This window comes from Epinephelus moara, chromosome 1, assembly GCF_006386435.1.
Source record: "Epinephelus moara isolate mb chromosome 1, YSFRI_EMoa_1.0, whole genome shotgun sequence".
NCBI lineage: Eukaryota > Metazoa > Chordata > Actinopteri > Perciformes > Serranidae > Epinephelus > Epinephelus moara.
The window spans coordinates 32,153,789-32,180,786 of NC_065506.1; the positions used below are offsets into that span (position 1 = coordinate 32,153,789).

Below are 26,998 nucleotides of genomic sequence, written 5' to 3' on the forward strand. Positions count from 1 at the left end.
GGCAGCAGCAGCAGGAGGCATCTGGCAGGACCACGGCAGCAGCACAACCACACACGTCACGCTGTCCAGGCACCGCTGCGATATGAGTTAATCTGAGAGACAGTGGAGCACAAAGGCTCCGGAGAAGAAGCTGGCTAACTAACTAACTGGCTGATATGTGTCAGTAGTATGTTACTGTTAGCTAACTAGTCCACCTCAGTTTATGGACAGTTGCCGCACAGTGATTACATGTTAGCTGGCTCACATGATTGCATAAGAAGTTAGCAATAGCAGTTAGCCTATCATCAGTGTTGTGTACTGTGAATGTTTTTTTATGAATAGGCCGATTTATCTTTACTAATATGTTGGATTCTTGTTGATGCGTGTTTTAAACATATTCTAAATTCTGGGGGGGAAAAAATTAAACTCTGAGCGTCCCCTAGGCGTCGCGGACACCATGTTGAAGAAAGAGGCCCCAAAGCTCACTAATTAAGACGTCATACCTTTTTTACAAAAACATGAAGTGTAAAAAACAAGAGGTTATCGTTTTTACCGGGGGTTATGTTTGAGACTATTTCTTGGCCAGGAGCAGTGATTTCCTGGTCTTTCCAAGAAACAGTCCGGCATTTAACTTCTTCAAGTAAACATGTCACTTTACACTTTGGTTTTGTACTGAGATATATCATGGTAATTAGTGATCTTTAGAGGAGCTGGGAGGCAGACATTTTTACCTCTGGACAGAGCTAACACTTTCCTTGATTATTCTTTTTCTTCATGCTTAGCTAAGCTAAGCTAAGTGTTCTCATTCAACTTTCTGCAGCAAAGCAAATCAGGGCTTTTCTTCAAATGTCAAGCTATTATTTTTAAAGTATGTCATCCTGAATGTAATTGGTTCTCTTGGTTTCTTAAGGTGGGCGTGTCTCTCAACGGGCTGGTGGTTTGGGCACTGGGAATGCGGGGAAATCGTCATCTGGTGCGCCGGGGCAGTCATGAGGAGACGCGTGCTGCCAACAGTTTCCGCATTTATGTCCTGCACCTGGCCGTGGCTGACCTAGTGCTGATCCTGCGTACCCCGCTCATGTTGGGCTACATTGCTTATAACTACAGCTGGCCATTTGGCCTTCACTTCTGCCGCCTGGTCATGTTCCTGCGAGGCCTGGGGTTATACGCCTCCGCTTTCCTCCTCTGTGCTGTGGCCCTGGAGCGATGCCTGTGTCTGCTGAAGCCCGTGTGGGCTCGACTGCGACGCCCCTACTGGGCTGTTCCTTTAGCCTGTGGCATCTTATGGCTGGTGGCCTTCATCTTGTCTACCCCCTACCTCAACAGTGCCGTCCTGATGGAAAAAAACGGGACATACCATTGTGTGGAGAATGGGGTGTTTGACATGGCGCTGTTTGTCACAGAAACAACAGCAGGTTTCATCTTGCCTCTGCTGGTGTTCTTGGGAAGTAACCTGGCTGTACTACTCACTATTCACCAAGCAGTGCCCTTAACACCCACCACCTCCACTCCCTCAACTGCCCGCAGGATGACCCGGATGTACCACGTGCTGTTTTTCACCATGCTCCTCTTCCTTACCTGCTGGGTGCCATATTTTGTTTGTCGGTTTCTGCGGGCCTTGGCTGATGAACGATCTGACTTGTATATAAGAGCACTGAAAGGCACATACATATCTCTGTTCCTGGTGTACATCAAGTGTGCTCTGAACCCGGTGCTGTATGTGTTCGCTGCCCGAGGCTTAGGCCGTGCTATCAAAGCTTCACTTGTCTCCACTATTGAAAGACTTTTCAATGAAGACTCCATGGAGTCCATACGAAGGAAGTCACTCAAGAACTCCCTTAAAAACTCACAGATGTAGCAAGAGGTCAACAATGCTTTGGTGTTTTGACATTTTGATTAGTTTTATGTTGAAGTCATTATGCCTTTGATTTTTGAAAAGAGAGGAGTGTCTTAAATTTCACTTTTAGCTGGTTGGTTACATTTTTGTGCAATGTGCTCATACCCATACTCAAAATGTGAACTGTGTAAATCAAACCAAAATGCTTTAGGTGTTTTACAAAAGGATCTATAAGCAATATAGTCACAGCAAATGGAGAAACCAGTAGGTGTCATTATGAGTGTACTTTCTGTATATAGAGATATAATGTTGACAGATCTTAGTTGGATCGCAGTTTGATTACAACCACTGCTTTCAATTCCCTTTGAAACAAACTCTTTCTGACAGGAGAATTCCTCTGACACGGGATCTTAGGTATGAAAAAGACTGATTTAAAGTCTTGGATTAGTGGTGTCGGAAACTGATTTCAGCATTTCAGAGAAAGACAAGTGAAAATTGCCACACAGCAGTGAAGTGCAAAACGAGGAACACATCTCTCATCAAGCACAGCACCAGGCCAGGTTTCCCTACTGTCGGCAAAATACAAGAAGATATATGGACGTCAGTAAAAGTACATGACTGCAGGCTCCAGAAATGCTGCTTCTGTTGCAGCATGCTGAAGGCAGGGTCATAATTTGGCATAAAAATGAATTCATGAATCATCTTGTCTGTTAGTCAATGGGCAGGGAACACCTTGATGGTAAACAAGCCAAAGTGAACACAGCATTATTTCATTGCCAGCTTCCTGGCCCCAGGGTAACCTTTGTCATATGGATTCCTCCGAGATAACGCACCCTTAAGCATGTACTGTCATAGTGTGGTCCAAGGAATATGATACTGAATTTATCTTATCACTATCAACAGTGACTCAGACCTATCAATCTGATGAAATCTGGACAAGAACAGTTCCTTGTCCATACATCTGGTAGTAGTTGTACCAAATAAACCGATGAATGTATGTACTTCTTTAGGCTCTTAGAGGAATGAAGCACAACATGATGAGCAGGAAGTATGTGAAAGTAAAACATCCATGTCTGACTGGGCTTCATGTACACACACGTAGCTTTATTACTTGTTGTCTATATAAGCACACCTATTCTGTTATTGACAAATGGGAAAAAACTGTACATAATAGTAGCACTTTACATGTATTCTTTCTGTACATGAATAAACAAAAGCTTTAAATGCCATCTGATTACAGGGTGGGTCCATTTTTTTTTTGAGGTTTTTCTATCATTCCAGTAGCGTATGTTCTGTATTCAAATCCAAACATTCAAATTTTGGTCTAAGTACATATGTTTAAGCATCAAAATTAAATTTTCCCAAGCCCTTCTAAAAATATTCCCACATAACCTGATGTAGGTTTCTGCACAATGACATTACCAGGTATTCATTTCCTTGTCTGCCTAATGTGCCTCTTTGTAACTGACCCAAGCCTTCTTTGAGAATTGTGTCTTACGGGCTTAGCAGTATACTGCTGTGGACACCACATTATTCCAGTTCCAATCACACAACAACACAAACTAACCGATTGAGGCAGCAGTAGACCAGCAACTCCTGTGTCCTGCAACGTTAAATACTGGTATTGTTAAAGGGGCCTGCTGGCTTTTAAGAGAGCGATGCAACGGCTTCATTTCCCAGTCGCAAAGGGTTGTTTGGCTGCAAGGTAAAGCGGTGGAAATATAACACTGTTTACAGATAAGTACCTCACACAAGCCCACTTAAAAAAAATCAAACTACCCCTTTCACTTATTATTATTAGCGGCAAACGCTGCTGTAGCCTTCATTTCTGCTTTTTGCTAGCAGCTGAGTGGACGTTTCCATTTATAAAACACAGAAAAGAACAAAATGAGTTTCCTCAGTTGAGTGTCTGGGCTCAGCCTTGGAGATAGGGTGAGGAGCTCGGACATCCGGAGGGAGCTCGGAGTAGAGCAACTGCTTCTTCACGTCGAAAGGGATCAGTTGATGTGGTTTCAGGCATCTGATCTGGGTCCTCCTGGGCGCCTCCCATTAGAGGTGTTCTGGGCACGTCCCACTGGTAGGAGGCCCCGGGCAGACCCAGAACACACTGGAGGGATTACATATCTCATCTGGCCTGGGAATGCCTTAGGGTCCCCCAGCTGGTCTGCCGCTGCCTCAATCAGTTAGTTAGGAACACCTTAGGGTCCCCCAGGAGGAGCTGGAAAGCGTTGCTGGGGGACCGGGCCCCGGATAAGCGGATGAAAATGGATGGACGGAGAAAAGAACGCAGATGGACCCACCCCTTATTTATATCTGATAAACAATCAGCCCATACTTACATGCACTCATGTCTTCAAGGGAATGATTTCAATTATGAACAACTGCTTGGTTTTTTTTTGTAAGTACAGTATTACAAGTGAAGCATTAACCTACTGAATGAGTTTGTGTTTTGGTATTTAGGCTCAAACGATAACAGAGAAGTTGGATATCTGAACTCTCCATCTCATTGCCAAATGCAACTACAGAGCACCAGTAAATTTAATTATAGTTTTCGTATGAAACTGAATACTGTAAAAAACTGAAGGCAGGAGATAAGAGTTGACTGACCGAGGCACATAACCACAACGTCCATAAATAAGTCCATTCTGGCTGCAGTGCAGACCTTTGTTGCATGTTATACCTCTTACTCTCTACCTTTGTTTCCTATCTGTATCTATACTATCAGCTTTGGAATAAAGATGAAATGCCAACAAAAAATTTCTGTCTTATCTCTGTATATGATGGTTTAAACTTTTCTTTTAATAATTGCTGCTTAAATTGCTGCCTGCCCCAGTGTCTTTCCTTTTTTAGTGCTTCTACAGGTGCCGCAAAAGTTTGAAATGTATTAATTCTACACATAACGGCTGCAATTTTTTTTTTTGTTTGGGGTTGACTTAGTACAGGCATCTCTTAATGTTCTTTGAAAAGAAGATTTCAAACTTGTGAAAGCAGAGATGGTGCACCACTGATCGCAGTGAAGCCGGGGTTGAAGAGCTGATCGGCATGATTTTGTGCCTGCAGAAGCAGCGCCTGGGCGTTGTGGTTGATCTCTGATTTCTGCAGGATTTCCCCCAGTTTCAAGGCAGTGGTCTCAGAGTCGCTGTCTGGTATAATTTTCATCAATCGAGCCTAAGGAGAACAAAAGTATTAAGCACTGCTGTGTCATTTTGTGTTTCTGGTAAATATAGAGTATTATGACAGTGTTGTGGAAAATGTTCAAAGCCTTATTTTGTAATTGATGAAAAAAACAGAGACAATATAGAGCCCCAGATGTCATGTCATCTCTGCACCTTTCGTAAGACAGATTTCATACATTTTTCACAATATTACAAAGAAGTTGCACAACAGAGGGAACATGCTTAGGCTTTCCTGTTTCACTGTAGAGGAAGTGCCCACTCAGACAATTCGACCACAACTTATTCACAAAATAATATGAATGCTTGTGGAATTGTGCAACACACACAATTCAAACTAATACTACATTTTGTGGAAGTGTGTTTTGTGCACCACCCACGCTCACCTCTAATGTTGTTTCATCTTTTTGTGGAGGTAGAGGGGGAAGGTTGAGACTTGCTTGTTCGGCTATCTGTAAGATCTGTGTGTGAAAACACACAGGAAGAACAAAACTGCTTGAGTACAGTTGTATATCCTCTTTATCTAACAGATAATTAAATGAAAAACACGAGACTGCTTGAAATCTGCTTTGATATGGTTCAAGTATATCATGCAAGCCAATTCCTGTAGTTACTGCTCAGATGTTTTCTCAAGAATTAACCCATTACATCAGATTCCACAAACATTTCAACATGCTGTTCAATTGAATCAACAAGAAATGCACAGACTAACTTAGTCTAGACAAGCAAGCTGATATTTGTGTGGGTAAATGCACTCTACCACTTCTCTTCTGACCCAGAAGAGAAGTGGTAGTGGTACCACAATTCTGTTGTCTGTGGTAACAGCCAAAGACATTTTGTAGACTTTTCTTTTTAAATCTGCATGTTGGCATGTGTGAGTGTTTTGCACCTCTTTAGCTTTCTCCTCCTCCTCCTCCACTTGGTCTCTCAGCGTACTGCAAGCGTGCTGTAAGGAGACAGTCTGCTCGTCTGTCCTCTCCAGAGCACGGACCACAGCCCTCAAGTCTTTCTGGAAATGCAGACACCACAACAAGACGTCATGTAACACGATTACTAACGCCATTTGCTTAACTCCATTGCAAATATATAAATACTGATTTACACACTGGTTGGGCAGGTTAAGTGTGACAGTTGTGCATTTTGTGATAAAAGCAACACATCTGGCACAGATGTAGGTTTATATGTTAGAAGAGATACCGATATCGAGGCGCTGCATATTTGGATTCAAAGGGCCTTGGCAGCAATTTTTCATGTGTCTGTATGTGATCAGATCAGATCAGATTAGAACAGAAGACCACAGACATGTTTATTTCCTCTTCACTTTTTAAGGGTGCTTTTTCGAAGCTTTTAACCTGAGAAAAATGTGAAAACCAACTAAAAGGAGCACGCATGCCCCCGTGCCTTAGTACCACAATGACAATCAATACACTTATAGAACGGCAACATGTCCAGCTGTACATCATTGGATTTGTCTTTCCAATAGCAGTACCATTGACAGAGACATTGCTGGATAAATTTCAGGATTGTCAGTAACCTCTCATCACAGGTCGCATGAGAACTTTTCAGTGTGGGTGAGTGTTTCAGAGTTGTATAAAGAAAAAAATGCCCGACGTCAGCACATTGTTTACATGTTTTCACACTGACACAGAGCTGTGCAAGCAAGTGATGACACTTTGCATTTGCATGCAAGAAGCTCATAGCAGGCTTTCGATGCCCCTACGAGAGTCGTCCAGTGAGTTTCACACACACCCTCATCTGATCTAACCCCAGCTGGTTATTAAGGGTAATGCAGGTGGAAAAAAAACATGCCTGTGATCTTCTGACACCTCAGCTAATCTACTTAACACATCTTGGCAATGAACAAATTAACCAAACCGTTTTCTTCATCATTCAGGCATATTTAGTGGCTATTTGGTGGCCACTCTGAAAAATAGCTGTTACTATGCTAGGGCTTCATTTGCAATGACCTGATTTCTAGATGTTTTCAAAATTTGTCAACATATATCTAGGCCAGATGTGTTGGGTTTATCACAAAAGCACAGTTATGAATTTTTAACCCTTGCTGCCTCACTACACATACATTATGCCTTTTCAAGGTTGTTGTAGCTGTAATCTCTTATTGGATCATTGTGCTGTTAATTGCATTTAGGTTTGCAGCCGAAAACTAAGTTCATTATTACGTCAGCTGTTAATTTCTTTATTTTTGTCACATTATCAATTTATTATTTTGTCTATAAAATGCTACAACATAGTGAAAACATGTTTCACTTTGTTGTTATTTACAAATTACATACACACAAGCTTATAATATACACACATGCACAAGCAGGACCTGTACTCATGTGGTAAATAGAGATCTCAGAGCTGCCCATGGACAGATCCCCCGAGCATTTGGGGGTGGCCTTAGCAGTGCTCCAGACGTGACCTCTCCAGCTACCAGTCCACACCCCATACTTGGTCCGTAGTGTGACTTGAACCAGTAACCTTCCGGTTCCCCAGCCAAGTCCCTATGGCCCGAGCTACCACCCTATATAACTGTGTTTTCACAATATCACACTGAGAGTATGACAGTCCAGCTGCCGCCCCTCTCAGACTACAGTGTTTCTCACCTCCAGAGTGCTCAGATTCGTCTTTCCAACCACTGACTTCTTGGCCTCCTCCTGGTGGCGCTGAGATGATTGCTCGAAATCTTTCTGTTTCTGCACTGGAACTTTGAGCTCTGCACACTGAGCAAGGAACCTAAAAATGTTTGGAAAACACATCAGAAAAAAAATGTAAAAAGTGCATCTAAGACATTATCCTTTACAGTCAATGTTATTTTCTGTTCAGAACTTTGAAATAATGATGTTTGAATCAATATTATTAGATCAGACTGATTGTTGGGGTTGATGTTCGTTCATCAGCTTTAACTGGAATCCTATCATGATGGTATAATTACACACCAAGTCATCTTTTTACTTACTATTCACTTATTCATTAAATATGTAACTGCAGGGTAAGTAAATATGTAACCATAAGACAGCAGGCCCATGCCATTTAGTAACATCTTAATTTCTGACCCATCTTGCTCACCTGGTTTTCATTATGTTCAGATGTTCCTGGCTCTCTTTCTTCTCTTTCCGCATCAAAGCAAGAGTTGCTCTGGGGAAACAGAAAGTGTCCCCACCAAGTTGATTTTGACCACTATTCATCTGCAGTAATTGAAGTGCCTCCTAGTTTTGTCACAGGAAAATATGCTGGCTGATTTTAACGATACATCAACTTGTCAGCACTCTCTAATGAACAAACTATGTAAAGACATTTTTTTGCAAATACCTCCAAACTACTTGACATTTCTGTACTGTAAACTATTTTTACCTATCAATCGACATATACACCAATACTGAAATATCTGCAATGAGCTGGCCGGTTCATTGATCTAGCTCTAGTTTCAATACATAGCAAAAAGGTACACCTAGGGTCGGGTTACATGGAGGAAAACAAATATCACAACACTTTTGACCAGATATCAATGTTGCAAATATATTGTAGAGTATATTTAAAAATAATAACAATAATAACAGTAATGTGGATATAACGACTAAGGCAAAATGTATACTTTTGCATTGAATTGACGCCGTAGCTACGTCTACAGCTGCTATGACATTTTAATTTCCCTTTGAAGATAAATAAAGTTAACTATCTATCTATCTATCTATCTATCTATCTATCTATCTATCTATCTATCTATTTGTGGGGAAAATGTGCCCAGATAAAGACAAGGGTTTGTCTGTGAATGCTGTGAGTTATAGTGAAGACGATTTGTGTACTTGCGTTTGAAATTGTCTCTGTTAAGCCATACTTAATGTGTGTTTTGAATCAACTAAACTTTACAGCTCTTCACAGAAACTCTGCTGCCGAACAGTGTTCTGGAGGTGACAGGTGTAACTGCAGAGAGTATAAATGCTCACAGTGGCATAGGCCACGAGCATAGGGTCTGCCGCACGAGTATAAATCCCGCTTAAGTAGGTAAAGGCAAATGATAATACAGCAAGAACAGTTTGGTAAGTTCAGAAAAACACATCACTTTAAGGTAATGCAGCCTTTAAAAACAGGAAAATACAACTTTCAACATTACAATGACAAAAATCTAAGATGATATCGAGTATCATATCAGGATATCAGTATAATGTTGATATATAGCCCAGCCCTGGGTACACCTATACAATCTAATCTGTAATCCAGTATAACATCTCTGCCACATATGCTACCTTTCTGAAGTTTATAATGGCAGGAGTTGTCAATTCAACTACATGTTTATTACTGAGGTTGTAGTTAATGCTGGTGTGACACTGTACTACATTATTATTTAAATGTATTTCTAATATTTTACACTGTCATGTCTGAAAATGGGGTGGGCAAAACAAGACAAACACCCCTCTATATACTGCCAACTACAATTTCAGTAATAAATGTGCACTGTTATACTTATAGCTCTCTGGCTGTGTCAATCAGAAAGTGTACATTAACACAATTAAACTCACAGTATTGACAAGTCCATCGTGTTCTCCAGAGCAACGATGGAGGATCGTGGTATCAGCTCCCACTTGTCCTGACCTTTGACCTTGTTAAGGACTGAGGATGAGCCTACAGCTTTTTCAGGACACAAACAGGAGCAACACATGAAAACAAAGTAACAACAGCGCTGGTTTGCTTTGCGGTCCAACTCTAACAGTATGCAGTGTTATTGTTCCTGCATGATTTAACATTCATACATCTGAAGAAGACAATGTGCTAACGGAGCTGTTCTTACCTTTCCTCTTCTTTGCTGGTTTTGTGTGGGTGCTCTTGGTCTCATGGTTATTTTCACTGGGCCCCGGCTCCTATAGAAACATTATTAAGCATCGTTAGGACACAAGTTAACAGGACACTGACAGAGCAACGCAGACATGGAGTCAGCCAGAGTGTCTACCTTATCTTACCTGATGCTCTGTTTCTTGTTTGTCCGTCCTCTGCTCTCTTTTTTTCTTGTTTTTCAGTTGAACATTAGGTGTTTTAGATGCGGCTCGGTTAGAGCCTCTGACGGGCTTCATAACGGCTAACGTTAGCTAGCTAAGCTAACCGGTAAATAAAAAGCAAATGTAACGTTAATGTTACAGTATCGCAATATTTTCAGTTCTGGCTAAGCTAATGTCAGTTAAATACGCCAACACTCGTGAAGCAACAATAAACAGAAAAATCCTTGTTGGAAGAATTAAGACCTAAAACAAGTCATGTAGCGTTAAGACACAAATGTCGTAACTTTACACATATTTGAAAATAAAATGCTAACCGCGTCAGACAGTTTTGTCAACAGTGAAGCTTCTTTTCGCGCTGCCGTGCTCGAAGCCGAGAGCACAACGCGCATGCGTGGAAAATACTATACTTTCCCTGGGTACCGCCTGACAGGCACCTAATCCTCTAAGGCTGACATTACATTACGAGGGCTAGACGCAATATAGCGAAGCTTCGTGTACAAAATTCAAATTAAACGTATTATTTGATTACCGTTTTTCCAGACACAGCAGTCTCCCTTGAGGTATTGAACAAATATCGGCATGATACACAAAAACGCTGCCTGTGAGGTCCACTCCAGGGCAAAAATAACCCCGAACACTTCGGTGGATTGAAACCATTTTGGGAATGTGATTGTGACTTCTTTAAAAACACATTTATTTTCTAACAGATTGTTTTTATCAGCCTTTCTGCAAACAGTTGTTGTACTATAGTTCCTCAGACAGCACCTTTATGTAGAGATGCTGTCAACAGCGAATGGTAAATGACATTTTTTAATTTTACAGGTATTTTACAGCCGTTTGCTCTCCTGTAAACTTTTGCACACCCCTGATTAATATTTTTGCACATCCTTCACTAAACTGTAGACTTTTATATTTTGAAACAGCTATATTGCACATACTTTAATGCTATATATACTTTTTTAAAACTATCTCTGTCATATGTTTACAGCGACATTTGTGGTACTTTGAATTATTTCTTTAGTACTTTGCCCTCTCCCTGTTTCCTCTTAATATGTTTATCTTTGCACCAAAAAAAGAATAACACACACATACTTGCAGATACAAAGAGTATTGTGGGTTTTCAGCAGTTTAACAGCATGACTTTGTTTCCTCGTTATCTGTTTTTTAAACTGTTTTCTTCAACAGTTTTCTTACATTGTAAAAAAGGTGACAAAGGTATACATTATCAAATTGGGAGACTTTCCAGTACATTATTTTTAGTTGGTTTGGAGACCAGGCAGTCTTCAAGGGATCTATTACCTTGTCAATACCAAAAAATGTGGCCGTGACTGTCGTACACATGGGATCCAGTTTGACCATAACTTCGTAAATCTTTGGTAAACACTTGTGCAAACAACTATTTTAAGTTTTTGATTTGTTCTCAGTTTAGTGAAATCTGTAGAAATTTGTTTTCTGATATACAGACCTTCAAATTCAGTACTGTCAAAATACACGAGCCCACAAGTGAAACTGAAATACACAATCTAGTTTATTCGTTTTTTTAAGCAGCAAAACAACAAACTGTCCAATTCACTGATGCGTTTGTGTAGAAAAACAAAAATGAAACAAGACTCCCAAATGTGACTGAATATTTTGGTTGCCTCTTCAATGGTGTGGTTTGGATGACACTGTATCGATCTGTCCCTAAGGTCCGTCACACCCTTGACTTGTTGTGAAATTTGCCGCTGAAGCGTCCGTGGTTGTGAAGCTCGAGGGGGCTGAGCACCTTCCTGATACCCAGCATGTTTCCTTGCACTATCTCCTTAAAGGTCCAGGGATTCTGGTTGTTTTGCTCCCTTTCACGCTGCTTCTGTTTCATGGCTGCCAGGCTCTCTCTGGTCACCACCTATAGAGAAAAACACAATGTGAGGAATGGCTGAGTTATACTGAGGTATTTAAAGATGTTCAGCTGTAAAGTTCAAGTCCCCCTCTATTAAAAATGTGTTTTGCTTATTGTTACTTTATGTGGAAAGTCCGTTGCACATTCCCTGAAAATTAACTCTGAAACACAGTTAAAAATTTGAAATAAAAATATTTGTATACAGCTACAATGGAGGGAGCGACTCTGACTCTGTCCTAAAAGTTTCTTGACAACTGTTCATTCAATCGCCGTGTATTGCTAAGTACTCAAGGAAGTGAAGTGGTGAGTGCAAACTCTTCAGATCTACAGAACATATTTATTAGTGTTGCATTACTAACACGAGAAGTAAACCATGTGTAGTGTATTGAGAGTCCTTACACCACCGAACAGCATGTTGGGTACAGCTTATTCTCTGTCACTTGCTGCAGTACATTCAAGAAGGGTGAATAAAGAGAGGCTGAAGATGTCACACTGAAGCAAACTTTACCATTTAAAGCATCAGCAGGGTAACTTTCAAAATGAACGCTTTCGTTCCAAGAAAATAGCTGGACTTTGGTATTGAGGCCATAAAATGTTTGTGGGTGCTCTTTCACCCAAATGATGTGTATATTCTATCGTTGCAAGGGGATGAAACTATGCCATGGCTGGTGTATTGCTCAGAACACAAGGAGGCCAAGCAATCAGCCCGTTCCGAACAGGCCAGTTTTGAATGGGCACTACAGTCGTATTAGTCAATTCTTGATTTGAGGTAGAAGGAGTAGATGAAGGAGCAAATGTTGGAGTAGAGAGGTGTTTCCTTTATTTAGCCTAATTGACTATATTTAAATGTGCAAAATATTCCAGTTTTTGACCTTATTCAGAAAAGGACAACATTCCTGCTAAGCTGTTTACATGGCTAATGAAAATGAATATTCCACTAATAATCCTGTTTCAATGCAGCCTTGTAAACTCAAATTAACATGCCCTTTTTATCACGTCAAAATATAGAAAAGTGGAACAGCTGGAGCTGCTTATGCCATTTTATTTCTTGGCATCAAAATTAGTTTTCAACAGTATCAGACTTGTTCACCAATGCGAACACAGCCTCCCTCTTTTTTATTCCTTGAAAAAGTCTGTGTGGTGATATTTGCACATGTCCAAAAACCTGTTACATCCAAGTCTTTCATGATGTTTAAAAGCATGTGTGTTTCTTCTTCCGACCAGAAATGTGGGCTTTTCTTTTATGGCAACCATCTCTACCCCAGCCTTGCAAACTGCTGGACAGTTGGTTTGTGTACAGTGCATCCATGACAACAGGACACAGAGCTGATCGTAAATGGACAAGTAGGGCCCTGTCCAAATACCCGCACCTGCGCCCTGAGGTCTTCCCTGAAGTGCAGTTAGGGGCGTAAGTGCGCAAGGGACCGACGCTGTTTAAAAAGGAGAATTGGGACAGTTGTGTACACGTCACTTCCATTGGGGTCCAGCTGGTCCGTCTCCTAGGAGACGAAACATGGCGTTAGAGGGAATAACGTTGTTCGCAGCACTGCTGCTGCAAATGATAAATAGATACAATCAGCGAATGATGAGGAGGATTAGGAGCCGCAGGAGAAGGCGGCATCTACATCAGATCCAAGTATTGATGCTGATGCCCAACCAACAGGTAAATTAGGCCTAAATTAAATTTTTCTCTTGAATTTACCTGTTAATAATGTGTATATTAGCTGTAACGTCTTTTTTTACTCTACCGTTAATGTAGCCTAGATTACCGTTATTCCAATTAAAACGTTTTTTGCTTGGATAAATTGTGGTAAATTGTGATATAAAATAAACTATAAAGACATACAGTAATAAAATAATAATAATTAAAGACACAATCAAAACTGCATACAGTAATAAAATAATAATAATTAAAGACACAATCAAAACTGTGAAGTGATGTGGACTGTCACACAAACCTCCAGTCAACTGTAAACTGTATATTATTTCATAATTAACGCCCTGTCATGTATTATTAAGTCCACACAGCGTGTTGTTTGACGTTATGTTCCGGTTGTTGTCAGTCGGAGTTAACGGCTCACGGACACGTCAGTTACCGTTTGAAGATGGTGAGTTGTACCGGCCAGCTGTGCAGTGTTAGGGCGTCACGACACTACGGAGGATTCTGGGTAAAATCCTTCAGCGAAGTGAGGTCTGATGCGCACTTTCGGAAGGGGTGCATTAAGGGCCCAGGTATGCACCCCTTGATAACAACAGAAGACAATTGGGACACCCTACGCACTTGCGCCCCTTAGCAGGAGCGCGCAACCAAGGGGCACAAGGGTGCAAGTGCGGGTATTTGGACAGGGCCAAGCTGTGTGATGCAAATTGTGGTAAAAAAAACGATGGAGATGCATTATTCAAAATGCATTATATACATGTCCAAAGAATGCTCCTAAAGCCTGAATAATGTCAGCATATCCCAAATATCTTAATCAGAAAAGGCATAGTTCAGAATATCCAAACAGAATATGCTGTTTATATGACTCATGTCAAATTCAGAACATTGTCATATTTGGAATAGTAGAATGTTATTGTGCATGTAAACATAATCATTGATATGAACGGAGTGGACAAAATAAAAGAAATACCCGTTGCTATCATGCGATATAATTTAACAGCAACATGACCAGAGAGTTGAATCAACACCTCTCTAAAACAGTAGCTGCGTCTCAATTCAGGGGCTGCAGCCTTTGAAGGAAGTGAACTGCGCAGTTGACGTCGGCCACGTCCTTTGAAGATCGCATCAGCCAAACCAAACGGCCTTCAAAAGGGGGCAGTCTGGTTTGCGGTGAATTTCCTGGTTGCATCACCAGTTGTGACCCATTGGCTTTCCTGTTACCTAGCAACCAGCTGCTCTTGATGAAAGAAGGAGTAAGCTAGTAAGTTAGTTAGCCCTAAATCATGGACCCAGAGATTATCATTATATTTTTTTATTTATTTAATATTTAAGGAGACACTACTGTTTGATATATTTCAGGCTGATGGGACTGTTTTCAGATAAACTTAATAAATTAAGATTGTTTAAGCTGTGTGCTTTTAATGTTAACGACAGTTAACCAACTAGTTAACAACTGTTCGTTACCTTAACTTAATATATAATCATCACCAGCGTGCAATGCATCTTGGGATAGGCTGGGCCACAAAGAATTCATCCATTCATTCCTCCAAATTCTGGGAAAGAGGGCTGCATTTCTCGGCCGCATTTGAAGGAGCTTTTGAAATGGGACAGCCTTGGTCGCGCCGATGTGATGCAATCAGGCTTCAACTGTAGCCTTTGAAGGCTGCAGCCCCTGAATTGATACTCAGCTAGTTTTAACAGGAACTGAACATTTTAGCCTTCATGAAGGCTTTACTGCAGGACTGTTGTATTAGACTGCATTAGGTTTTTTGCATTGGGCTAACATATTAAACTGGCACTGCTCAAGCTGAATTAACTGAATTAAAGAACAGTATATACAGTATCTGTCATCTCACCTTGGCACGGAAGGGTAGTTTCTTTGCCACCTCAGTCAGGATGGGCTCAACCTCCCCCAGCTCCACTTTTCCTCCCACCTCCACAATAAGACGACCGTAACGGACAGGTGTCACATAGTGGTCGATGGCACCCTTGCCCCCACCCATGCGCTGACCCAGACCTTTACGTGTGATGGGCTTATAAGGGGCACGGATGCGCCAGCGGGCGAATGTAGTCTGGGAATCCATCTTGCGGTTGATGGTGAGACGCATCATCTCCATGTGACCCCAATGAAGGTAGCCCCCTCCCAAGGCCTGCGCATCAGAGAGGGAGAGACAGAGAAAGAGGGACATCACTTTAAAAAGTCACGCTCTTGCTAACCACTTTCTGTTTTGTTTTTACTTGGAAACAAGAATTAAGTTAGGGGGTGTGTGTGGGAGGGAAAGCTATGTTGTTCTATAAAGTTGTCGATGATTTCCCCAAGTGCTATTGTTCTTGACAGAAGACTGGATATAATTTCAAGTTATAAAATATGTTTAATCACAGTTCTCATGCAGAGTGAGTCATCTCCTGTTTTGCATAAATTTAAAACTGATGTGAAAAGTTACAGTGTAATCCTGTACAGGAAATAAGACATGTCTAAACACTTTATAATCATGTCCTGTAAGGGTTCGGAAATATTTGACAGTTGGCATTACAGGTCTGCTAATATACAGTTACAAAACGCAAGCTATAAAATACTGCAGGTAGTATGATCTTTACAGATTTCACCACTTCATGCAGCTGTCAGATGAACAGCAGTGTTTACAGAACATTAATGCACTCACCACAATAGCGTATTGTCCTGAGGAGAATGAAGTTGCTACTGTCTCTGGGCCTTGGATATCCCGTAGCCTCTTCATCTCTTTCCTGGCCTTTACAACATTGGGCACCTTGTCTAAAAACTTAAGTTTGGGCTTCTCTGGCAGCACCACACCTTAAAAACAAGAGTGAGGAATCGTGAACATTAATAGACAGCATCAGGCAAACATGTCTAATTTAAAACCACATGTCTAGGATAAAAAAAAAAGAGTACAAAGAAGAAAATGAAAGGAAGATGAATGATTACCACTGTAGTCTGGAGGAATGTCATGTGTCTTCAGGCCAGCAGCGAGGACTTTCAAGTGGCTGTATAAAAGACCTGCAGAACACAAAGCAGAATACAAAACTGTCATCTTACTGCTAATATAGTATCGCTCAGTTTAAAAACATGGTATGCAGGAATGGTAAGTTACTGTAAGTAAACATGCTCAAACATGTTCGTCAGGGAAAGTGAAAGCCAACCACAGATTCACTTTTGTTTTGGAACGAGCTTTGTCCACTTGGCATTTATCTTTGCTGTATTTGCTGCTTACAGTCTTTTTTTAAAGATATTTTTTTGGGCATTTTTTGCCGTTAATGGACAGGACAGTTAAGTGTGAAAGGGGGGGAGAGAGAGGGGATGACATGTAGCAAAGGGCCACAGGCTGGACTCGAGCCTGGGCTGCTGTGGCGACAGCCTTGTACATGGGGCGCCTGCTCTACCACTAAGCCACGACGCCCCGCTGCTTACAGTCTTGAAACTGGTTATTGCCTTTTTATAAAGTCCCAAACTCACACGCGTGCTTGTGCCCAAGAACGTCCAGAACATATAAAATAGGAAGAAAATAAGAAAATACAGGCAGAAGGCCGGGTCTCTGCCTTTTTTTCTTTTTTTATCCTGTATACTATATGTTTAAATGTGATAATTTAAACAAATGTCTCTCCGAGGTGAACAGCAGAGACAGAGAAACTGTAGTGACTGTATAGGTAATTCTGTGATATTTCCATTTAAATAGAATTAAACCCACTTTGGGTCTATTGTGCTATAGTTTACAACAACTTTAAGACTTGACTAATTCTAAATTGTGTGTGTTTCGAAGCTTAAGGAGACAGTTGTTAGTTGTTACACTTGTTTGAGACTCTTCTTCGTATGTCTCCACGTAAAAAAAAATGTTATTTGGTTGGCAGCTTTGTCAACATTAAAAGTCCACTGCCCCTGGCTGTCCTCAGTCAGCTTGTTAACACCAGTGTGTCTCCATGTACAGTCTGCATCTGCTTTAAACCACAGTGTCAGTGATTTATGTTTTTACTTTTTACTAAGTATCAGTGCTGCATGTTATCGCAATGGTCTGTTTGTAGGACTTAAAAACTCATTCAGAATGCTGCTTCTAGGGTCCTGACAAAAACATAGACATATGATCACATTACTCCAGCTCTAAAATCCTTACACTGGCTCCCTGTCATTCTGAGAATCGATTTCAAAATCTTGATGCCTGTGTATAAATCACTCTGTGGCTCAGCGCCCAAATATATCTCTGATATGAATTTTTTTTTAAAAACTTGTGGAGGTGTGTCACTTTCAAAATGGCTTCTCATTGTATTCCATTGCTGTCACCCACCTGTGCTCACTTATTAATCAAAATTTGGGTGACACCCCCTACCAAGCTTATAAAATGTCTTGCCTGACTCCTGTCCACACTTTTGCACCCTGATGAAGACCTTTGGGTCGAAACTGGTCGGTGTTTCAATGTAAGCAGCCATGTTTTGAAATAAAGGCTTTTTAACTTAATTCAAATGCATCTGTTCCTGCTCCACACATGAGTGCCTGAAGTTAATGTTTTCTTCCTATATCTCTGACATGCTTGTGACATGAACCTTCCAAGACCCTGAGGACATCTGCAGCTGACCTACTGACCGTCACAAGAGTTTAAAATCAATTTTAAATTCCTCTTTTATCATTGCACTTCTGGTCTGCACTTTTGCTTTTTTTAATTTATTTAAACCATTAGTAGTTCATTTTACCTTTAACATCTTTTTTCTCTTCCCTCATTTACTGTAAATCTATATCCCTTATGTTTTATATTTATTTGCTATGTAAAGCACTTTGAATTGCCCTGATGTATGAAATGTGCAGTACAAACAGCTGCCCGGCCTTGCCATGTTAGATGTTGGTAGTATCTCAGCTGTTTTTTTTTTATATTACTCTTCTGCAAGCTAACATTTGTCCAGAGGCTAAATTCAAAGTAAAAAAAATCACTCTGACAATCTATTACATTTACAGCAATGCTTATTAATGTGTACTTACAGCCGCTGTAACACCAACAATACATAAACATATAACGCACAATGAACAAAGGAGCTAATTTTGTTAACGTAAATGTCAAGTTAACGTTACGTTAGCTAATTTTCGTTACCTTGCTGGTGACCGTTGGCTCTACAGATACCGGTCAGTCCACCGACAGCAGCCTTCACTAAGGAAAACATGATGTAAACGTTTAATGAGACACTACAAACACCGAGCTGTCACTTCGTGGGGTCCATACACGAGCATTTTAAAGAGGTTTACTCATAAAACTGTTATGAACACCATGCTCTGTACAAGGTCGCTGCCATTGCTGTTTTCTTCTTTACTTCCGCCAGAAGAAGACACACTTCCGGTATCTAAGCCTTTTCACAATAAAAGCCTACTACCGTTTATAAGTCCTTGATTTATTTCATATCTATCTATCTATCTATCTATCTATCTATCTATCTATCTATCTAACAGGCAAATGATAATACACAAATCACACATCACAACATGACATGACAATATTGTCTCACAAAGTAAAACAAAACAAAACAAAAACAACAAAAGTTATACTTACACAAAATAAAGCGGATGAAAATGACATATAAAGTTAGTAGGATCAAATCAGTAGTCATTAAGTTAATGGTAATGATAAAACAACAAATAAACAAATAAATTAATTTTTTTGGCAGGTAGAGAATAATTGTAATTCTGTATAGTTCCACTTTTGAATAGAGCATGTTTCTCCTATTTCATGTTGTGTTGTGCTACTTCGCTATAGTTTGCAATAATTTTTTTCCATAAGAATTCTACATTGCGCTGTATTTTTCAGGAAACTTAAATTAAATTTTTTCTTGATTGAGCTTTAAATAAAACATATTTTACCCAACAGAATATTTGTATTTATAATCTGGGGACAGTTTTCATCCAGGACACTAAATCGATTGTTTAAAGGTGTGACATTAAAAGAAATGTTGAGAGGCTGCAGCCAGACTTGGGTATCAGTCCAGAAACCAGCAGCATTAGGGCAGTAGAAAAACAAATGCAACTGCCCTTCCTCTTCCTCATTGCAAAATCTACATAGTGGTGATTTTTCAATATCAAACATATGATGTTGTTTTATAATTTCATAGAAAATCTTCATTACTCAATCACTAAAACTCACATTTCATCTGCAAGACACTCGAAGCAACAAATGTTTTTTTCTAGAGTTGACGTTTGGCTAATTTCAAAGCAAAGACAGGTCACAGAAATACAAATTTGGAGGATAGTTTATCATAAAACAATCCTACTCAGACTGAGTCTTATAAATAAAGATAATAAAAGGCTTTTATTAATTAAAAATGTAACCTAATTGTTCATTACTATGTATGCTAAACATATTAGCATGCTAACATTTGTCTATTAGCGCTAAACACAAAGTAGGTTTAGTTTAGTTTAGTTTATTTACTTTATTAATCCCCCTGAGGGGAAATGCAATGTTTTCACTCTTGCTTGTCAATTACACACAGGTCGGAAAGACACACACATGCAACTATGGTTGCAGGTTACAACTATGGTTAACGGGGATGTCTTTAGTTTTGTAGGCATTTGCTCAAAAAGCAAAAATACTGGACAAATTATCATCTTGACCAGAAGATGGCAGTGGATAGGCAAAGTTATGGTACTACAACTTATCCTGAGGGCTCGTGAATGTGTGTGCAGTATCCAGTATCATGCCAATACATCCAAAGTCAAAGGGTAGAGTCATTAGGCTTTATTCTCATGTGAGATTTAATGACACTCTCACTATGACCACACTTGTTTAACTTTACAGCAGAAATATAAGTTCAATTATCTTTTGCTGAGGTCCCCTGACTGTAATATGCTACGCCACAAAATGTCACGTTGAACGTTTTGCACAGAGTTGCACAAAATGCTGCACATTATAGAAGAACTGAACAGACCGTTGAGGCAGGAGGTTACAAAGAAGCTTATCTGAGAGTTTCTCATGTGCAATATCACACTCATTTGTGTGTCAAAATCATGGTTTACCTCTGCAATCTGAAAACAGGAACATTAGTTTTAATTACAATGCCTACTGTATGACTTTTTCTGCCCGTCCAGGGCAAGTTGTCCTTCCTTCTGCAGGTTGTGGCTGACCTCTTGCCAGCTCCAACCAACCTAAAGATCTGGGGTAAAGAAGAAGACCCATCCTGCAAACACTATGCAGCGGCTGTTTGCACCCTGAACCACATCTTGACTGGATGTCCCAAGGCACTGGGAGAAGGCAGATACAGATGGACGCACAACAAGATCCTTGTGGAAATTGCCAAATGGACAGACCTGTAGAGGGTTAAGGCCAACAAACACCAGGCTTCACCACCCAAAGCGGTCAATTTCCAAAGGGAAGGGGTCAAGACTTCTAGGGCAAGAACAGCTGCCAAGAGCCTGGTTTCAGTTTTGAATCGAGCCTCTGACTGGGAGATGCAGGTGGACCTGAAGAGGAGACTCGTCTTTCCGGTTTGGAACCCAGACAACTAAAGAAAGCCACCAGTGAAATAGCCATGGCAGCCAAGACAAGCTCAAGATTGCTATGGTTGACCAAAGCCCGGAGCTGGAACCCCTCTCCAGGCGAAGGTTTATCCTAGTCTTTACTGCCCCGTGCAGCCGGGGTGCAAGAGGTATGCAGTCAGGTTCAGACCTGGCTCAGGGAGAAGGACGCCCCTGCCTTACATAGTCCCGGGTCCAGCTGCAGGGAGCGGTAAGGAGACGTCCTTAACCGCTGCTCCACCATCCTGAGATGTTCTGGGTTTAAAGGGGCGAAACATCAAGGAGGGATGGCCCCCAGCTGACAACCCTGCATCTGGTACCTGTGAATGCTCCTACCATCCTGCCACCGAGGAATAACATCCAGAGGAGGAACATGTAACACCTTATCAAACGTAGCTCTAGATTCTGCTCGTAGCAAAACATTCTTGATGTTTATTGCACCCCAGATGGTCTAAGCTGATTGCGGTTGTTTTTACAGAAAGTGTCTGAAAAAGTGAAACTATTAACTTTAACCACATCCTTGCTGTGCAGCAAATCAGCAACACCACCTCTCTCAAACCACACAGTTAATACAGAAATAACCTTATGTTGTCCCAGAAAGCTCTGACAGTGTGACACTGAGCCAACAATATCAGGATCTTGAAACTGAAGTGGCTAAAAGGAATTCAGCCGCCATTCATTTTATTATTTGCACCAGTGTTTTTCCTAAAACAAAATGTCTCACGCAAAAAAGGCATATTGCAAACATGCCAGTTTTAGTATTTTGTCTGTTTACATATGAGAAACAAATGTACATAAGTTGCTGTCTTAATATTGTCAACAAGTTGTCTATATGATAGAATTCTTTTTAAATGTTTCACCTGCTCTGATAATGCACAGATGAGGTCACCCTCCTCTTAAATGGGTTGCCATGGGTTACAGCTGCCATTTTAGGTGAAAAATCAACTTTTCATGCAACACAGCTTTAGGAATATTTCCCTTAAGACAGAAATTACTCAGACCAATGAACAACAACTGGGGCGTGGTTGGTGCAGTGTTAAATTCCTGCATCTTCTAATGGTGGAGTTATAAGGCGGTCCTGGTGTAAGTAACCACATGTGTTTTTTGTATGATTACACAAAGGAGATACTAGTGAGTTCAGAGGTGCTATTTTTGTTACCTTTGGACAGAACCAGGCTAGCTGTCTCCCCCTGTTTCCAGTCTTTGTGCTAAGCTAAACTAATGTGCGGCTGCCTGTAGCCTTAGACGGAATTTATACTTCTGCTTTGAAGCAATGCTGTAGCTACGGCGTAGGCTCTGCGTCAACATAAAGCCTACACCATAGCCTGACATGCACCTCTCCAGAAATATAACTACACGTCACGGCGACGCAGACCTCCTGTTTATTTTTGTGAGCTGAAACCATTTCCCTCAGTGGAAACAAAGCTTTTATTTACTTAATTTTCAGAAATAACAATCAATAAATTGTGACGATAATAAAGCTTCCACAAAAAAAACATTTTAAGTCTTATGTGTAATTAATCCTTCAGAGATTTATACTTCGGGATTTACCCTGGCTTCATATGAGCAGAGGAAATCTTCCCTTGTCGCTAAGCTTGTGCTAATAACGTTAGCATTTTGTATTTATTTGGAAAATGTGTTTAGAATGAAAGTTGTTTTGTCAGTGAACCTTGTGAGTTGTAAAGGAGCCACATTATGTACCGTTACCTTTGTTAAATATTGCTGTTGTCCCTGGCTTCATATGAAAAGAGGAAAGATCGCTAGCTGCTAGGCTAATTTATACAATGTAAAATGTCATACGCTTGTGCTAATAACATTAGCATGTTGTATTTGTGGGGAATGGAGAATGAGATCACCGATACAAGCAGCCGAAATGAGTTTCCTCTGTGGGGTGTCTGGGCTCAGCCTTAGAGATAGGGTAAGGATCTCGGACATTCGGAGGGAGCTCGGAGTAGAGCCGCTGCTCCTTTGCGTCGAAAGGGGTCAGTTGAGGTGGTTCGGGCATCTGATCAGGATGCCACCTGCAAGTGCCTCCAGCTGGGGGTGTTACGGGCACGTCCCACTGGTAGGAGGCCCCGGGGCAGACCAAGAACACACTGGAGGGATTACATATATCATGGAACACCTTGGGGTCCCCCAGGAGGAGCTGGAAAGCGTTGCTGGGGAGAAGGACGTCTGGGGTGCTTTGCTTGGCCTGCTGCCTGTGCGACCCGGCCCCGGATAAGTGGATAAAAATGGATGGTTTTTCAATGCACTCTAGCACCATACTTTTATTTGAAGTGACTTTTTTATTGTGAATGTGAGGATGGTCCCACCACCAGGCACCCTACAGCAAGCCAGATTTAGCTGTAACTGGAGTATCACTAATGTGGGATGTTGTTGGTTTCAGTCACATCCACTGAGTGGTGCTGTAGTACAATACAGAAACACAGTTCAACTCAAAGCTGAGCCAAACCATGAGGTTTAAAGTTATGATGGTGTGTTTGTAGTCATCCAAAATCAAATATCTTAAACTCTTGTCATTGGAGGATGATATAAACCCAAAGTTAGTTCCTGAAACTTTATGCCCTGTCATTGGTTCTCTTTTTCTGTTTCGCTGTTTGTGTGTTTGTGCCTCCAGGTGATAAGTCCTTGTCAAACCAGTCTGACAGGGCAACCGCTTCTCTTGTTCCAACAGCACACATCTGTTTTTGGCTGCACCACCCACACACTGCAAGCATATTGGTTTTGTCAAAACCTAAACGCCCTTTGCCCTTCTCTCTCTTGCAACATGAAGGTGACTGTTAGAGGATAATAAATAACCTACAGAAAAATGATATTATGGAGATTTCTGTCAGTAGTTAATAGTATTATGTGTTGTAGATACTATGAACTATAGCTAGAGCTGCAGAAAATTTCCGATTGTGACAATTTGGCTAGATTTGTAAACTCTTACTGATCAAACAACCGTGAGAAATCTTGTTTCATTAGGGGAATGAGAATCCCTGAGAAATGGAGTGGAATAGAGGACAAGCCGACACTTGCCATATGGGCGGATCAAGAATGCTACCTGAACAGCAGGAGCTGCAGTGATAGGTTTAAAGCGCTGTCAATCATCCGGAAGCGGTGCGGGCGCACCCATCGGGCGCATCTCTCTCAGGTTGCTGTCGGGTTTCGATGCAAATACGCACCGGGCGGCTCCGCTTCAGTGTTTTATCTTGAGGGGAAACGGCTACACACAGAAGAATCAGTGAGTTAGACCGAGAAAATGCAAGTGTCGGCAATGGAGAGGAGGATTTCTACCCTGACTCTGCTCTGTCTGGGTGAGTATTTCTGCAAGAGATAGAATTTCTGTCCTTTGCGCCTTACTGAGCTGCCACACCTGTTTACGCACCTCCAGGTATTCTGAAATGGAACAGGCCCAAGCAACCTGCTTATACAAATGGCCTTCTCACAGGTTTATTGTAAAATAAATCTAGTTTTTTTTTCTCCAAAAGTTAATTTAGGCAAACACATTTTTAGAAATCATGGAAGCTCTTGAGATCAACATCATCCAATTTTAATGTTTTTGGTTCGACCTGTATTCTAGGTGTTCTCTCTCACGCGACAGTGGTTTCCAAAAGGCATATGGGACTTGCTTCAACATCAAGGGTGTTAATCAACCAAAGATTTACACCTAACGATTATTTTCAGTGTGAAACCATAGTCTTGATTAAAGAATTTGGTCTCTAAAATGTCCACTACAAGTTCCCATAGCTCATGGTGACGCCTTGAAACGATATAAAACGTATTTTTAACACAGCACAAAATCCAAAGAAATCTAAACATATTTAGTTTGCCTTAGAAGGGTAAGAAAAAGCAACAATATTCACTTCCCTGTGAATTTCTGTAGTTTTTTTGCTTTTAAAAGCATGCATAGTCGATTTCTTTTCTGTCCATTGACTAAGAGTTTCAGTTTTAAACATGTAGTAAATTATCTGTGCACAGCTCAGTTTCTGCTGCTGTATCATCTGCATCAAAGCCTGTAATGCAGTCAGACTGACATGATAACTTCCCCACCGGATGTTATAATTGACAGGCACCAGCCACATGGTAATAATCAATATTCTCTTTTAAAATGTATTGCAGTGTTGTCAGGCGTTGGTGCCCTCGATGTGAACATACCTAAGGAAGTGTATGAGTATGCCAGAGGTGACAACATCACACTGCCCTGCAGCTTTAAACCCAAGGTTGCTAACCCCCCAATGGTCGTCATCTCATGGTCTGCTGAGGGTGTACAAGCCAATGCTAAAGAGGTCAGACTCCTACAGTGTGTTTCTATGTACACATGTGTATGATTCTCTTATCTGTCAATCAATAGAACTTTGTTTTCCTCTGACGTTAATGTTCCTCCATTGCTCTCATTGTCTAACAGACCTTGATCCTCACTTACTATTCTGGTTCTAAAATCCTTGACATCAAATCGCTGTACGAAGGCCGGGTGGCCCTGGACGTAGATATTCCCGAGGGAAAGGCCAACCTGAAGCTGTCCTCCATCACACTAGCAGAGAACAAGGTGTTTGAGTGTCGTATCCAGATTCCCGGTGACGATGAGGGCAAGCCGGCTGACACTGCTCGTGTGGTGGTTCTAGGTAAGGTTTTGTTTCGTTTTTAAAGAAATATTCTGTGTGTTAAAAAGTGAATGTGAAAAGAGTTGTGTATTGCACGTTGTTTCAGGTAATATCAGGTATTGTACTGTAAGTATTGGAAAGCTTAGTGAATATCATGTTAAGCATTTAAATGTTCTGTAATGAAAGCTATTGCGACACGTCATGCTTATAGCAATGAAGGGCAAAAAACTAAAGTAAAAGTAGATTATCAAAAAGATAATCACTTTGCTTCCTGTTTTTTAGAACGTTGGTATAAACAGAAAAGGTGGTGGGTTTTACTTGCTGTTGTGTTACGGAGGGCTTTATTTGCATGGGAAACATACGATTAAATTGCCAAAGTAAGTGTGAAATAAAGACAAAATTATATGCAGAATAAGTAAAGATCTACCACGATTTGGTTTATATACATGTTGCTAATGACTGAGTAACACCTCTGACACACCCACCAAACAAGAGAAAATGTACTTCAAAGCCTGGGGCACATTCAATCTCAAAACGGCGTGCATCGTTTTGCTACAGCTTCCAGGCTGAACGACATACTTCCTCAAAATGGCGGGAAACAGCGGGCAACGGACTTTAAAGTATGTCATCTCTCGTTTAGTGGGTGTGTCAGACGCGTACCCCAGTCAGCAGTGATGTGTATATAAACCAAATTCTGGTAGGTCTTTACACACTGTACACACAGTTTTGGGGTTTATTTTACACTTGCTTTGGCAACGTAAGCATGTGTTTTCCATGGAATAAAGGATGTTGAAGGACAAATCACACTTTTTTCCCCCTAGTGGCTCCATCTACACCCATCTGTAAGATCGAGGGGAAGGCAGAGTACGGCCAAAACATCAACCTGACCTGTAAGTCTGAGGAAGGCTCGCCGCCACCCACTTACAAGTGGGATAGTCGAGATGTCAGGAATGTACCTCGTGTTCCACTCCCAAGATCCACAGACAGTAAGTATCAGTGACATGGTGTCTGACAAGAACATACAAGTCATCTGTCAGCACACAAAGGTCTACCTACCTCTGCAGAAGATCCACAAATCTAGATTTATACAAGTAATATAAACTAGTCCATACCCATTGAGTGCACAGTTGCCCACGTACAGTTTCACATGGTGTGTGTTTGGGATACAGGTCATAGGGAATTGCAGATGAAATAGTCAACTGAACCCATTAAGAAGACCAATGTATTCAGACAGAGTTTTTGTGAATTTGATAGTACGATTGCTTTATTGAAAGTACAGTAGTACCATTGCCAGCAGTGGGATAGTTAGTGGGCTAAAACTGTACATTAGTAGTTGAGGTAGCACGTTGAAAGGCAGATAGTTAAAGTGTTTATATGTTGTACTGA

General features: G+C 41.0%; 4 protein-coding genes across 4 annotated transcripts in view; 2 read left to right on the forward strand and 2 right to left on the reverse strand.

The window, feature by feature from the left end:
• The window catches only part of LOC126393252 (C3a anaphylatoxin chemotactic receptor), a 5,027-nt gene extending 2,289 nt beyond the window's left edge, over positions 1 to 2,738 (forward strand). The window contains exon 3 of the mRNA XM_050049251.1: positions 890 to 2,738. Within this exon, the coding sequence (XP_049905208.1) occupies positions 890 to 1,837 (948 nt within the window). The 3' untranslated portion in view covers positions 1,838 to 2,738. The remainder of the gene's footprint in view (positions 1 to 889) is intronic.
• Positions 2,739 to 2,907: 169 nt separating this feature from the next.
• cenpq (centromere protein Q) lies at positions 2,908 to 10,358 on the reverse strand. Its single transcript, XM_050049299.1, has 8 exons — positions 9,951 to 10,358; positions 9,782 to 9,851; positions 9,513 to 9,621; positions 8,062 to 8,130; positions 7,599 to 7,728; positions 5,879 to 5,998; positions 5,376 to 5,450; positions 2,908 to 4,984 (listed from the first exon to the last, which is right to left on the reverse strand). Exons 1-8 carry the CDS (start codon positions 10,059 to 10,061, stop codon positions 4,790 to 4,792), a joined length of 879 nt encoding a protein of 292 aa, XP_049905256.1. The 5' UTR covers positions 10,062 to 10,358; the 3' UTR covers positions 2,908 to 4,789.
• Positions 10,359 to 11,496: 1,138 nt separating this feature from the next.
• On the reverse strand, positions 11,497 to 18,854 carry mrpl16 (mitochondrial ribosomal protein L16). Its single transcript, XM_050049317.1, has 5 exons — positions 18,616 to 18,854; positions 16,470 to 16,541; positions 16,189 to 16,337; positions 15,382 to 15,675; positions 11,497 to 11,871 (listed from the first exon to the last, which is right to left on the reverse strand). Exons 1-5 carry the CDS (start codon positions 18,683 to 18,685, stop codon positions 11,680 to 11,682), a joined length of 777 nt encoding a protein of 258 aa, XP_049905274.1. The 5' UTR covers positions 18,686 to 18,854; the 3' UTR covers positions 11,497 to 11,679.
• Positions 18,855 to 24,115: 5,261 nt separating this feature from the next.
• The window catches only part of LOC126393234 (cell surface A33 antigen-like), an 8,290-nt gene continuing 5,407 nt past the window's right edge, over positions 24,116 to 26,998 (forward strand). The window contains exons 1-4 of the mRNA XM_050049231.1: positions 24,116 to 24,325; positions 25,131 to 25,297; positions 25,417 to 25,633; positions 26,434 to 26,598. Of these exons, the coding sequence (XP_049905188.1) occupies positions 24,271 to 24,325; positions 25,131 to 25,297; positions 25,417 to 25,633; positions 26,434 to 26,598 (604 nt within the window). The 5' untranslated portion in view covers positions 24,116 to 24,270. The remainder of the gene's footprint in view (positions 24,326 to 25,130; positions 25,298 to 25,416; positions 25,634 to 26,433; positions 26,599 to 26,998) is intronic.

Bases quoted from the DNA above. Each gene is read 5' to 3' on its own strand.
- cenpq (XM_050049299.1), bottom strand. From the start codon at position 10,061: ATGAAGCCCGTCAGAGGCTCTAACCGAGCCGCATCTAAAACACCTAAT. The intron at 7,729-8,061 runs GTGAGCAAGATG...AAACATTTTTAG, and splicing joins CTGAACATAATGAAAACCAG to GTTCCTTGCTCAGTGTGCAG. The intron at 4,985-5,375 runs GTGAGCGTGGGT...TGTTCTCCTTAG, and splicing joins AAGATGAAACAACATTAGAG to GCTCGATTGATGAAAATTAT.
- mrpl16 (XM_050049317.1), bottom strand. From the start codon at position 18,685: ATGTTTTCCTTAGTGAAGGCTGCTGTCGGTGGACTGACCGGTATCTGT. The intron at 16,542-18,615 runs GTAACGAAAATT...TGTGTTCTGCAG, and splicing joins AGCCAACGGTCACCAGCAAG to GTCTTTTATACAGCCACTTG. The intron at 15,676-16,188 runs GTGAGTGCATTA...TCTGATGCGCAG, and splicing joins CAGGACAATACGCTATTGTG to GCCTTGGGAGGGGGCTACCT.